This window comes from Neomonachus schauinslandi, chromosome 10 (assembly GCF_002201575.2).
Source record: "Neomonachus schauinslandi chromosome 10, ASM220157v2, whole genome shotgun sequence".
Lineage (NCBI taxonomy): Eukaryota > Metazoa > Chordata > Mammalia > Carnivora > Phocidae > Neomonachus > Neomonachus schauinslandi.
In genome coordinates this window covers 126,823,201-126,836,585 of record NC_058412.1, presented here as the reverse complement: position 1 = coordinate 126,836,585, position 13,385 = coordinate 126,823,201, and the positions used below count along the sequence as shown (strand labels likewise).

General features: G+C 47.3%; 1 protein-coding gene across 3 annotated transcripts in view; it reads right to left on the bottom strand.

The window, feature by feature from the left end:
• The window catches only part of SLC9A8 (solute carrier family 9 member A8), a 66,250-nt gene that overhangs the window by 17,561 nt on the left and 35,304 nt on the right, over positions 1 to 13,385 (bottom strand). For all 3 annotated transcript variants that reach the window (XM_021685897.2, XM_044919106.1, XM_044919105.1), the window contains 3 exons: positions 10,234 to 10,377; positions 4,711 to 4,849; positions 3,150 to 3,255 (listed from right to left, as the gene is read on the bottom strand). In XM_021685897.2, coding sequence (XP_021541572.2) covers positions 3,150 to 3,255; positions 4,711 to 4,849; positions 10,234 to 10,377 — 389 coding nt within the window. The remainder of the gene's footprint in view (positions 1 to 3,149; positions 3,256 to 4,710; positions 4,850 to 10,233; positions 10,378 to 13,385) is intronic.

Sequence of the window (13,385 nt, the reverse complement as noted above, 5' to 3'; positions counted from 1 at the left end):
TCCTGCTCTGTGTTCTTGGTAACTGCTCACTCAGTCCTTTGTGACAGGAAAAGTACAGCAGGAAAAGGAAGGGGGGATAGCAAACATCACCTTTCCCGCTGTACTCTCACAGCAGGACTCGAAGGTCCTCACAACACCCCAGGACTATCCTACCCTTGTCTGAAAACCCTGTGTGACAAATATCCCAAAGACAAACATGGGCAGAGCTCAGCCAACTGCCCAGAGGTGGCCGAGCATGCTCTTGGCTCGCATGTGCTGTCTTTGGCCTCACTGCCCACTGGCATGTTTGGCAAAGGCCCTCAAAAAAGTGAAACCCTACAAACAGAAAACACTGCCACTCTGAAGACAAGAAAAACACTCCCTGGTTTTAATCACAAATTCCAAATGGATGCATGAAATACATCTTTGTCACCAGGTACTCAGTGTTCATCTCAAAGGGGTGGGGAACAATTTAGAAAAACAGAGGTAAAAATAGCCAGGCTAGAGCCAAATGACTCACAGGTAATGTTTATGTAAGTAAGTGCCAAAATTCAGGAAAGATAAGAGAAGGAACTTGATGGCAGATACTGGGATGAAATTATCCAAGAGAACTGGCTTGGGAACAAATCAAATTAAGAACAAACAAAACCATAAGGTTTACAAAGAGTTCTCCAGTGAAAATGGCCAGAGTCCTCTCTGCTTCCTCCTTGGCAGGATCTGCTCACCGAGTACCCGCGTGTAATTCTAGAGAGCCATCTGTGGGGAAGGAGAATTCTGCTCAACAGAGTCATTAAAAACCACTGGGGACTTCCACTTTGCTATACAAACTGCTGTCCTGCCATAAACAACTAGAAAACCTGATCAAAGATATGAAACGAAACTGTCTTCTGACGCTGGGTACTGCAGGGTAGGGCTGTCAAAAGGGAAACATTCCTGACAGAAAGGAAACAAAGCGGCCATTCCTGCTCCAGGCCCCGGCCCAGCTTACTGCCCAGACAGAGCTTCCAGGCTGAGGCTCAGGGAGGGGAACTCCAAACCCCAGCCCAGCAGAGTCAAGTCTAGCTGAGAAGAGGAGACAGATGAGAGCCAAGGGACTCAAAGCAGCCAGAATGCCAGAGAAGGGGGGCTGCACAGAAAGAGAGCTCTGGAGAGCTACCATAGTGTCCCCTTGAATCTTGGATTGTGCTGATCTGTACACATGTGGGGTGAGATCCTATGTACACATGTGGGGTGAGATCCTAAGAGGCTAGGGAGACAATCACTAATAAGGAACAGGCCAAAAATTCCCAAAGCAGACACAGGGCTGGGAAGTTTGTGTTCCCACAGGCCAGAGTGGGGTGACCTTGTAATACAGGAGACAGGAGGTAGAGTCCTTGGAAGGGCACTGCATTCCCAGGGCTACTCCGGACCTGCTGACAAAGTTTGGAAGTAAACCTCAAAAGGATTAAACTGATGCCAAGAAACCTGGATACACGACGGAAGAAAATCCAAAATTCTATGAAGAATACAATAAAATCTAGTACTCAACAAGATAATAAAGTTTACAATGACTGGCATTCAATGAAAAATTAATAGGCAAGCAAAGAGCAGGAAAATATGACTTATAAGCAAAAGAAAGGTGAACTGACAGAAAAAGACCTAGAACTGATGGAGATGATGGAATTAGCAAATAAGGATGTTAGAGCTGCTGTTATAAACATGCTCCAGATGCTCGAGAATGTAGAGACAATCATGAACATGGTAAAGAGAGAAATGGATGAAATAAAAATGACCTAAAGGGAACGCCTGTGGATGAATAATACACATTTGAAGTGGAAAATACACTAGATGGGACTAACAGGACAGTGGGCATGGCAGAAGAAAAGATCCGTGAACATAAAGACAGAGCAAGAGAAATGAGCCAAAGTAAAGCACAGACAGAAAAAAAAAGATTGAAAAAATTTAAAAAGGCAAAGTGTATTATGGGATGATAGAATGCTGTCGATCGTAATTTCAGTAATTGGAGTCCCAACAGAAGAAGAGATGGGAGAACAGAAAAAAGTGTTTAAAGAAATGGGTAGGGCGCCTGGATGGCTCAGTTGGTTGAGCGACTGCCTTCGGCTCAGGTCATGATCCTGGAGTCCCTGGATCGAGTCCCGCATCGGGCTCCCTGCTCGGCAGGGAGTCTGCTTCTCCCTCTGACCCTCCCCCCTCTCATGTGCTCTCTCTCATTCTCTCTCAAAGAAATAAAATCTTAAAAAAAAAAAAAAAAAAGAAATGGGTAAAAATTTCCCAAATTTGGTGAAAAGCTACAATCTCATAAATTATAAACCCAAGAAGCTCAATGAACCCCAAGTGGAATATAAAGAGAATTGTACCAAAGTATGTCAAAATCAAATTGCCACACACTATCAGAATGGCTAAACCTTTAAAAATTAAAATAAGTGTTGATGAGGACAGGAAGCAGCTAGAACTCTCTCATGCATTCTGGTGGGGATGGAAAATGGCCCAGTCATTTTGGAAAACACTTGGCAGTTTCTAATAAATATATACTTACCATATGACCCAGCAACCTCACTCTTAGCTATTTACCCAAGATAAATGAAAATATGCACACATATTCATAGCTAAAATCTGGAAAAACCCGAATGTCCTTCAAATGAACGAATAAAACGTGGTGCAGTAAGAATGTATAAAGTACTGACACGTGCAAAAATATGGATGTCTCTCAACAACATTATGATAACTAAAAGAAAGGAGACACAAAAGTCTATATACTATGTGATTTCATTTTTAGGCAAAACCATCGGGATAGAATGCAGATCAATGTGGGTCACGGCCCAGGGCCAGGCCAGGGGACTGACTGCCCTTGGCAGTCTGACCCCATTCTTTGACTGAAGGCCCTTTTAGGCCTTGTTCTGGGAAAGACACAACAGTGGAAGTGATATTTTGATCTCTGCTACAGGGTGGTGGGTGAAGAAAAAATGTGACCATGACAACACTGAGCCCCTGAATCCAGCCAGGTCTAAATTCAGGGTATCCCTAAAGGGCCAGTAAATCCCCTTTGTTGCTTAAGCTCTTCTGAGTTGTGATTGTCTCTTGTGATTGGAAGTGACCCCACTGACATAACCTCTTTCAAAAGGCAGGACAACGTGCCATCAACCCCAGAAGTTAATGTTTCTGTCACTTACCCGAGAGTGAGATTCCTTCTGCAAGCCCGTAAGGAAGATAAGCAAAAATGATCATCATGCCAAACTCCAAGGAAGGCGTTTTCCTCAAGTCAATGTGCTTTAGCACGTAAATAACAGTTGTCAAGGAAAAAGAACCAAGGGACAGTTGATGGGAGATGCAGAAAAGTCACAAAACTGCTGCCTTCCAAATACATAGGGTAGGCAATGGATCCGGAAGGCTTTGGAACATCCCAGGGTAACACGTGAAGATCCGTTGTTGTTTTCTTTTTCTTTGCAGGGAGACTGCTGTTTTAAGTAAGGGAATCTGACAAAACACTAACAACTGTAAATTCCAGACAAATGGTGGGCGAAAAATTAAAATCAACCTAAGTCAACTCACTTAAAAACGCTGACTGGGAAGGCTGGTAATGTGCCGGGGCTGCGGGGGCAAAGCCGGGGCCACAGCCAGCCGGAGGACAGCCCATGCTGCCGGGTCCCTTCCAGGGCCGTGTCACTCTTTCCCCCCTTCCTCCAACATCAGATGAGACAGCTAACGGGGTGTGCAGAACTCTGGGGTAAAGTGCCCCACTGAAGGACCTCCTTTCATATTCCTGGAGATTTCCAAACTCATGCTCCTATGAAAGGAGAATCTTCTCTCTATTCAAATACAGCCCACATGCCCATACTGGGGCTCGCAGTGCCCAGCTACTTGGCTTCCTTACAGACCATGCTTCTCCGTCCCCCCTCCCCCAAGAGAAAGATAAATATGGAGGAAAATACTGAACTCGAAAAAGTTTTCTTTCCCATTCTGTTTATTGCTACAATATGAGAAGCTGTCAGCCAACAATAGAGCCTCTAGACTTCTGGACAAAGGAGGTGAAGGGAAAATTCAACAGGATGGCAGACGAGCATGCCCGTCACAGGCAAGGGTGGCTCTTCCGGCCATCTGTGGAACAAACTGCTCGTGGAGGAGGGCCAGGTGGCCAACTCCCTGAGACACAGGCTTGGGCTCCCACAGAAACGGTCTGGTGCCTGTTCCTATTTTAAACATGACGAATTTTCTACCGCAATGAAGGTGTCATTGGCCTTAATGAGCCTCGTTCCTCCTTGGCTAGAAAAGCGTATGGGCCGTTGAGCAGTGCAATCAGTGTGAATACCCTGGATGGACTCATTTTGAAAGTCTCTTTTCTGGTCCCCCAGATAAACACTCAGTGGGGTAAAGACTTTCTCAATTTGGTCATTAAGAGGAAATTAATTTCCAGTTTTCTGACTGTGAAAAGTGAGACAGGGGAACCTGAAAATCTTCTCAAGTGAGAAGCTCCCCCAACGGTGGGGTCTGAGAGCCAATGGTGTGCGTGACCACGACGCTCTGAAAAATGACATCCTAAATTGCACACGTCACATCTAAAAGTCCTTGGGTTTCAGTGAAAGTGCTCCTCAAACCAAAACTACATAGAGGTCCTTCTTCAAACGCAGCCTTAGACTAAAACTGGCCCCTTAAGGAAGAGGGGAAAATGGCTGGAGAAGAATATAATTAAGAAAATCTTCTCAGCCACATGTGTTCATCATATTAAAAGGATATTAATGCAGAGATTAAGCCAGTGAGAGTGCCGAGTGCTGCTGAGCCAAAGAACATTTTGAGGAAGTAGCCAAGGGCTTGTAAAAATGTTTGCCACCCACTGACATCTGACATATTTTTCCTCGTTAAACCTTCAGCTGTGCTAGGAAATAAAAGAAAAACAGAAAGAAGTTAAAATGTTATAGGCGAAGTTATTAGAAATCAACTAAAACTCAAAACTTATTATTATTTATTTTTTTTGCTTATGCGGTCCTTTATTCCTAGGTCACTTACGTGTTCACCTAGTTTGTGAACTAACACCTACTGTGTGTTAGCTTTTGGAGGGGGGCGGATTCAGAGAGGAGAGCAGAGTCCCTGCCCTGCAAGGGCTCCTTCTATCTGGTAAGGAAGACAAACAAGGTGAGAACAAATGACCACCTCGGGGTAAGGCAAAGGGCTACAGAAACACAGGGTGGGCATCTAATTCAGCCCGGTGGTGGTCAGGGAAGGTTCGTCCTGACATGTGGGCTGCGTTCAGATTTAGAAAAAGAAGAGTTAACAGGTGAAGAAATGAAGTGTCCCAGGCAGAGGGAACAGCACATGCAGAGGCAGGGAGCCCAAGAACACACAGCACATTCTGGGAGCATTCAATTACGTAGATTAGCATGGCTAGAACCCAGGAATGGGATGGGGTGGAGGCACCGGTGCGGAGAACAGTGGCAAGAGGGAAGGCAAGACCAGCCGCCATGGCGGACCTGTGAAAGGCAATGAACCAAGCTAAGGAGTTGGTATTTCACCCCGAAGGCCCCAGGGAACCATGGGGAGTGCTTCCAGTTGCAGGGGTGGGTAGGATCCTGTGATAAAACCTGGAATTGAAGCGATGGCAGAAAATCTGAGAATGGAGCAACCCTAAAGAAGAAATGTCACTGGGTAAGGGCTGAGAGTAGATTTAGGAGGCATTAGGAAGAAGAACCGAAAGAACTTTCCTTCCAGGATAACAAAACAAAGTAAAATGTCAGAAGCCATTAAATTCAATTAATGGTTTTATCCCCAAAGGGAAAACCATTACACCATGACGATGGAGTTAATCTCATTAAAGATCCTCCTGCTAATGGATTCTACCTTCAGACTACCTCTCAAATCCATCTGCTTCTCCCCCTCTCTCTCCTTACTATCCTCTGTCCTGGGCCTTACGCTCTTTCTAAATATCCTTGTCTTCCTTCCACTCACTGGCCTGGATGATCCCTTTAAAATGCACAATCTGATCGGGTTACTGGCCTGTCCAAACCAATCAACAGTTTCCTACCGCTTTTCAGGAGGAAGCCCAGTCAAAGCAACACCTGACTCCTCTGTCTGCCATACCTTGTGACCCCATCTCCTCCTCATTCAGGAAGGGCTCCACTGTCAAGGGCACCCCTCTGTAGGTCATCTTTCACTGCTCCCTGGCCCCAGCTAACTCCTCAGAACCCAGGGTCAGTGTCACTTCCTCAGGGACACCTGCCCTGACCCCTGACCCCTTCACATAGTCTACTGTCTCCTGGTACCTGACTTCTTCACAGCAAGTGCCAACTCACGAGTCATTCATGAGGACCATGCCTGTGTCCACCCTGTTCACTGCTACATGTCCAGGGCCTAAGGCAGAACCTAGTATACAAAGACACTCAGTAAATTTTTGCTGAATCGGTAAGCAAAACAAAGAATTGTCAATAGAAATATTTAGCTTCATTAATCAGCGTTTCATGAATTGGTATAATTTTGAAGTAGGATAATCTCTGATAAAAGGGTAGCTTGGTCAAATAACCTCAGGAAGCTTTCAGGGGTAACAGTGTAACATAATAAAGGTTCTGAAAAGTCCTGCAAAAAAAAGAAATCTATCTTTTTTCACATAGAAGTTTTCCAAATCACTTGAATGCACAACCTCCTACCTCCCCTACCTTCCCAGCAGACCACAGGTTAACACCCCACCTTGGGGAGTGCGGTGAGCCAACAAGGGTTCTCACTGGGCAAGTGTTTTTGAAGGCTAAGCTTACCCACAGTTCCCAAATGGATCTGCAGGCCGCCTGCACACAATGCCCAGCCGCCACCCCTTAAAGCTGCCACGGCTGGTCCACCGGTTGGGGCCACTGCTTTCTTTTCATGCAGACGCCCCACGGAAGTGACTCACTGGTGAGGTCGCATCAAGGGTTGACAGCAGACCCAGGACAGAGGCCAACAGTTTCTGAACTCAAGATAACTGAAAGCAGAATCTGGACTCCTTCTGGCCTGGTCAATTTCTACATTTTTTGTTTCTCACACTTAAAAGAACACGAGGCAATGGGGCTTCAGGATCCATTTCATGAGCTTACACTGCAGCTCAAGAGCACAAAAAAGGTTTCCTCTATAGCAGTTATTATAAGAATAAATTGTCATACTAACAAATCAAAGCTAAAACTAATTTAATTAAAGTTAATGAAGAAGCAGAAGATAGCTTTCTGGCACTTACGAAAATGAAAACATCAAAAAAGGGGTATAATTCATTCACATATTCAGCTGCAAAGATAAATGTGTCGGGTCGCTTTGGGAGCGATCATTTATGAAGTAGACTCTCAAACAAGATGTGAGTCTACCTAGTAACCAAGGAAGGCTGACAACAGCCCCCTCCGGTACCGCTCCCCCGCCCCCCAAAAGAGGCAGGCCTATCATGCCCCCTCTGTCTCTCCAACCTGAAAACGCCTACCGGCTCACAAGACAACTTGGCTGAGAAGCCTCACTCCAATCCCTCAGAGCGCTGTCTCCCTCCTGTACTCCAGGCACTGCACTCACCCCTCTGGGAGCATCCTTCTCCCACCTTGGACTGACCTTGGCAAGTCCAGCTGGTCTCTGAGCGATGTCTGGCACGTGGACGGCCCTCGCCAGACGCTGCGGGTGGACAGCCAGTCTTTATCACACCCCACCCCAGCCTGTAGACCAGCAGTGGTGGAGGTGGGGGCTGGACACCACATATGCATGCGGCCCACAGATCCAGTTTTGGGAACCGTCATCACAGGCGATCTTGGCCTTCAAAAGCACTTTTCCAGGAAGAAACTTTGGCTGTTTACAGTGACTCCATCTTTTCTCATTTTCAAAAGAAAATAGCTCATCTTTAACCTTCTTGTGGCAAAGAGTCCTAGAGAAGCTCGGAAAAGGTCCTACTTCTGACAGATTTTTAAAAACAAAATAAATTAGAGACAAAGCAGTTGAGTTGAGCTCCTAATGGATAAAAATAACTCATAATGTACCACCAATTTGGACAAAATTCTTTATCACAAATGTTCAATACGTGCAGCCACCAGGACACGAGACAAAAGTCAAAACCTGAAAGCAAAAAGGCTTTCAGGGTAGATCTTAAATAAGAAAAAATATTGCCATCAGATTTTTATTTTTTTAAAGATTTTATTTATTTTTTGACAGAGAGAGAGACAGCGAGAGAGGGAACACAAGCAGGGGGAGTGGGAGAGGGAGAAGCAGGCTTCCCGCTGAGCAAGGAGCCCGATGTGGGGCTCGATCCCAGGACCCTGGGATCATGACCTGAGCCAAAGGCAGACGCTTAACGACTGAGCCACCCAGGTGCCCCGCCATCAGATTTTTAAAAGGTCTTAAGCATGATGTATGATAATTGCCTAATAAAGCTATAGAACTTTTTGCCAAGAGAAACGTGAAAAAGCCAATAGTGAGGAACTTGCTAAATAGATCACAGTAAGCTCACAGAAAGGAATATTCTGTAACCAGTAAAATGAGGTTATGGAAGATTATTTTTCAACTCTGCTCAATGGAAGAGTTATAATACAGTATATGGGGTATAAGCCCAGCTAAATAAAACATATGTATACTTCCAAATTGTTAACTGTAATTATCTCTGGGTAGTAATAATGCATGTACTCTCTCACTCTCTCTGTGTGTTTTCTAAATTGTATATGAAGATTATATGTATTACTTTTAGAATAACAAAAATATTTTAAAGTATTTTTGTTTTAAGGTCTGCTAATCTCCTCTTGCAATTCAGCAACATTTGGTAAAGTTCTCCCAGCAAAAGTAGGACAAAACTAGAACAAACACAGGAAACAGTAACCGGGGGACAGGCGTAGAAGAAGAAAGGAACTAACATTAACTAATGTCCGATGCTTCTCATACAGTATCGTATTTATTCAATCCTCAAATCCAATCCTAGGCTGAGGCATTATCACCCTCACTTTACTGCTGAGAAACATGGGGCTCAGAGAGGTAAAGGAGCGAACCCAGGATCACACAGCTGTTAAGTGGCATCACTGGGACTTGAACCCAGGTCAGCCTGATTTCCAAAATCTGGGTTCCTTCCACTATAAAACATTGTTTTACTCCAACATGAAGATTCTGAATGTAGTCCATAATAAAGCTTTTAAGAAAATGCCAACTACTACAGAGTGGCTGTGCTTAGCCAGGAATCCTCCAACAAAGGAAACAAGTCGGTATTCAGATAATGGAAAGTCCATTCTTTTTTTTTAAAGATTTTATTTATTTATTTGAGAGAGAGAGAATGAGAGAGAGCAAGCACATGAGAGGGGGGAGGGTCAGAGGGAGAAGCAGACTCCCCGCTGAGCAGGGAGCCCGATGCGGGACTCGATCCAGGGACTCCAGGATCATGACCTGAGCCGAAGGCAGTCGCCCAACCAACTGAGCCACCCAGGCGCCCTGGAAAGTCTATTCTTCAGCAGAACACAGGCCGGCTCCTAAGATTCTCTTAGCTCATTCTTGAAACACTGTCCAGAGCTCTTTCCTCCCACTGCTTTGACTGTCTGTGCCTTCTCTGGTTTTGCTAAAACTGTTTGGATCTCCTGCCCATACATGCTAATAAGCACCACAAAAGACAGAGTTCAAGGAAACAGGCTGCATTAGATAGATGCATTTGAGATGATCTTAGATTCATTTCTTTTTCTCAAGGCTTCTTGACATTTTAGGATTCATCTATCATTTCTCAGATCCTATCAACAAGGGCAGTGATACCGATGAGCATTTGAAAGAGATTTACAGTGTCCAAAGCAGCTTTCACACAATATCATACCCAGCTGGGACCCGTTAGTATCGCCGGCTTATTCTACAGCTGTGGAAAGGAAGGTGCTGGGCAAGAGCCCCTCCGTGGGAGAGCAGGGCCTCTGTCTAATGCTTTCGTCTGCACCGAAGCTGTCCACATACCCATCCCTCAATCAGCTGCTCCCTCCTCATTTGAGGAGCTAATGAAGAACCTCATGAATCAGAAGCTGAGAGGGTGGGGCCTGGGACTGCTCTGGTTAATAAGCATCCCCAGGGACATGGACAAGAAGCAGGACTTGAAACCACTGCTGAAAGGTAGGTCCTAAAGGGCGGGCTTGCCTCTGATCAGCCCAGGCCTTGACAGCATCGCTGGGGTGCGTCAGGGCTTGTCAGGACGGAAGACGGAGAAGCTCGTGACCCAGCCGCCCAGAGGACAAGCAGCTGTCCCTGCAGCCGCCCAGGAACATCTGTCCCTCTGATACCAGGACCTTTAAGTGCCGGCCTTGAAGAAAGGACACTCACTTGGTCAGGACAATGGAGACTGCGTCGTTGAGAATACTCTCTCCAAAAACCAGCATGTTGAGCACCGGGTCCACGTGAAGCGCATTGAAAATAGCAATAGTGGCCACCGGGTCGACAGCAGAAATCAGGGAGCCAAACGCAAAGCTGTAAGGAAGAGAAAAGGAAGGGGTCACTCTGCGATGCTTATCGCTTGGCCCACACAGTAAAACAGCAGAGCCAGAGACTGCGTGTGGTCTGACATGTTCGTACACGCTGGAACTGTGTGTATGTACAGACAGGAGACCATGTCTTTTCTCCTGCTTACAGTACGTGCTGTGGACCCTGTGGTGAGGCAGGGCAAGGCCCGCTCCACAGGCGGTGGTCGGGAATGGCCTGGTTTTCCACCGTGAGTCCCAACACTTTCTTTGACAATTGACGGAGGGGAGACTTTTGCTTAAAATACATGAGACATGCCAGCCTTGTTTGTCAGAGCAGCTGGAACTGTGATGGCTCAGCGGGGAGCTTCTCCCCTTGCCACCAGAGTGCCACCTGCGACTGGCTGTGGCCTCCACTTAGATTTGCGACATCTCAGAAAGTGCCAACAGTCAGCAGCAACTCTGGTGTGCTTCAAGGGCGTGGGAGGTGTGGGTGCTAGACACCCACACCAGCACTGCCCCACCCCCCGGCCAGCAGCTTCCCCTAACAGTGCCCAGGAAGGCATCATTCCCTCCAAGAAAGAGGTATTAATTGCCCAAAATGTTTCAGGCACTGAGGCCAATAATGAGAGCCAACATTTATGTGGCACTTACCACGTCCCAGGCACGGTTCTGAGCACTTTACGTGTAGTAACTCATTACTCCACACAGCACCCACATGGGGTGCTACTGTTACCACCCCGATCACATTAAGAGAAAACTGAGGGACAGTGAGGTTAAGTAACTTGTTGAAGGTCAGACAGCTAAGAAGTGGCAGAACCAGGATCCAAACACAGGCCATCTGGCTCAGAGTCAGTGCTCCTGCCCGGGTGGGGGTGGGCTCTGTCCACTGGACCATCGCCAGCACCCTGCACAATCATGTAAGTCCGGGCTCAGGGAGAGCAGAGCCAGTAGGAGGAGATGCCTGGCTGCCTTGCCCGCTACAGTTCGCCCTCTAAGTCAATAACCTGGCATTCTGGTCTCCAAGGCAGCTCCCTGTGTTTGATTAATGTGAACCCACACAAGACAGCCTGCTCGCCTCAAGGACAGCCTCTGGATCGCAAGCTGAGGAGCAGACCCCAAAAGACAGTCTCAGTTCAGAGCTCAGTTCCACACCCGCCCTGTCCTCACAGGTTGTCACAGGTCACCTGCCTCTCGCCCTCACTGTGAGTGCCCAGGGAGCGGGCACTACGTTTTCGTCATGCGTATATTCCCGGGATCCGTCCTGAGCTTGGCCCAGAGGCATTTGTGGAAGGCAGGCAGGAGGGTGGGAGGAGGAGGAAGGCGAGGGAGAGAAGGAACGGTAACACCACCAAGGGACTGCCAACCTGGGGGGCCCTGTTTTGCTGGCAGCGGGCCTCGAGGTCCTCCTGCTGCACCCTGGACACAGAGCTTGTCTTTTCTCCTTGTCTTTAATTCCCACTCTCCTCAGCCCGGGGCAAAACACCAGGGGCCTCAAGGAAAAACAATGTCTAAAAAGCATTTTCTGAATGTCCAAAAAGAGAGAGGCGAGGGAGGAGGAACCGGGGAGCCCTTGGTGGCTTGTGTGTGGGGTGCTGACCTCGTGCGGCTCCATTCCCGAGGACAGGGCGGCAGAGCAGACAGCCACGGTTCTCTCTGTTCCGATCCCCACCCCTGGTTTTGGGAACAGCACCCCAGTTTTCCTTTGGGGAGCCACACCTTCCCCCCCCCTCCCCCTACAGAGTTGCATGGGGCTCTAGGAGTGGGCAGGAGACCCAACTTTGGTGAAAGAGGGCCCTCCCTCACCAGGCATTTCGCCAGGTCCTCGGGAATTCGATTGGCCCTTCTGGCAGAGATAGCTAACGTGAGGGTGCCGTGAGGGGCAAGCGTGCCCGAGGATGAAGCCAGTCGGGAAGACTGCACGGAGATGCAACGAGAGGAGAGATTCCTGGGCAGCGTGGGCCCCGGGGACTGTCATGCTGGGAGCCGTCATTCCGGAACGCTTCACTTCTGAGCCAACAACCTTTTTCCACCCCCCCGCAACCAAAACTACTTGTGTTGGGTTTCATTTGTGCCAGAATGGGCCTGACTGATGTTCTTTGTCACGGTCCCTGTAGCAACCTGAACTGAAACCAGAGCAGGAACTAGAAAGACAGACTGATGAATGGACAGAGGGATGGATGAATGGAAAAATCTGGGTTAAAGCAAAAACTACAGGATAATGATGTACTGTATGTTGGCTAATTGAATTTAAATTAAAAAAAAAAAGCCAATACAGTGAAACAGTAATCATAGAACCCAGGTGGTGGTCATTTGGGTAGCCGCTGTATAAGCTCTGCCTTTTCTGTATGTTTGAAATTTTCATAATAAAAAGTTGGGGGGAAATGATTTGCACAAACCATAGAACACATTTAGCTTGGGTTGGGGATCTCTATTGGGGCAGAGCCTTCCTGGCAGCAAGCATGAAAAGTCTGACGGATGAACGACCCGACTCATCAAGGGCTCGGAGTCTCAGGGGTCACGTCCTCGCGCTGTCAGTGCTCCCTTCCCACTTGCATGGCTGGGTCTTTAAAGGGCCAGAGGCTAGAAGTTCACCTTAAAAATGTGTTTTCCTGATTTGTTCTATCATCTCAAAAGATAGAACATCAACAAGTGAAAAGGAAGCAGACCCGCATGGGGAAATAACTCAGGTGAATCTACCAGTGACATCTCTCTCCAACAGAACCATGGCTACGATAAAATCTTCTGTGCAACAAAGTTATTTTTATGTTTTCTATTGTGCAGCGGTCTGTGGGTCTTATGTTTGGCGAAACTGCATGGCGAAAAACTGACTAACTTGTCAACATTTAAAAACTAGAAAATTCAAGGGCGCCTGGGTGGCTCAGTCGGTTAAGCGTCTGCCTTCAGGGTCCTGAGATCAAGCCCCATGTCGGGCTCCCTGCTCAGTGGGCAGTCTGCTTCTCCCTCTCCCTCTGCCCCCACCCCTGCTCATGCTCTCTGTCATGCTCTCTCTCAAAT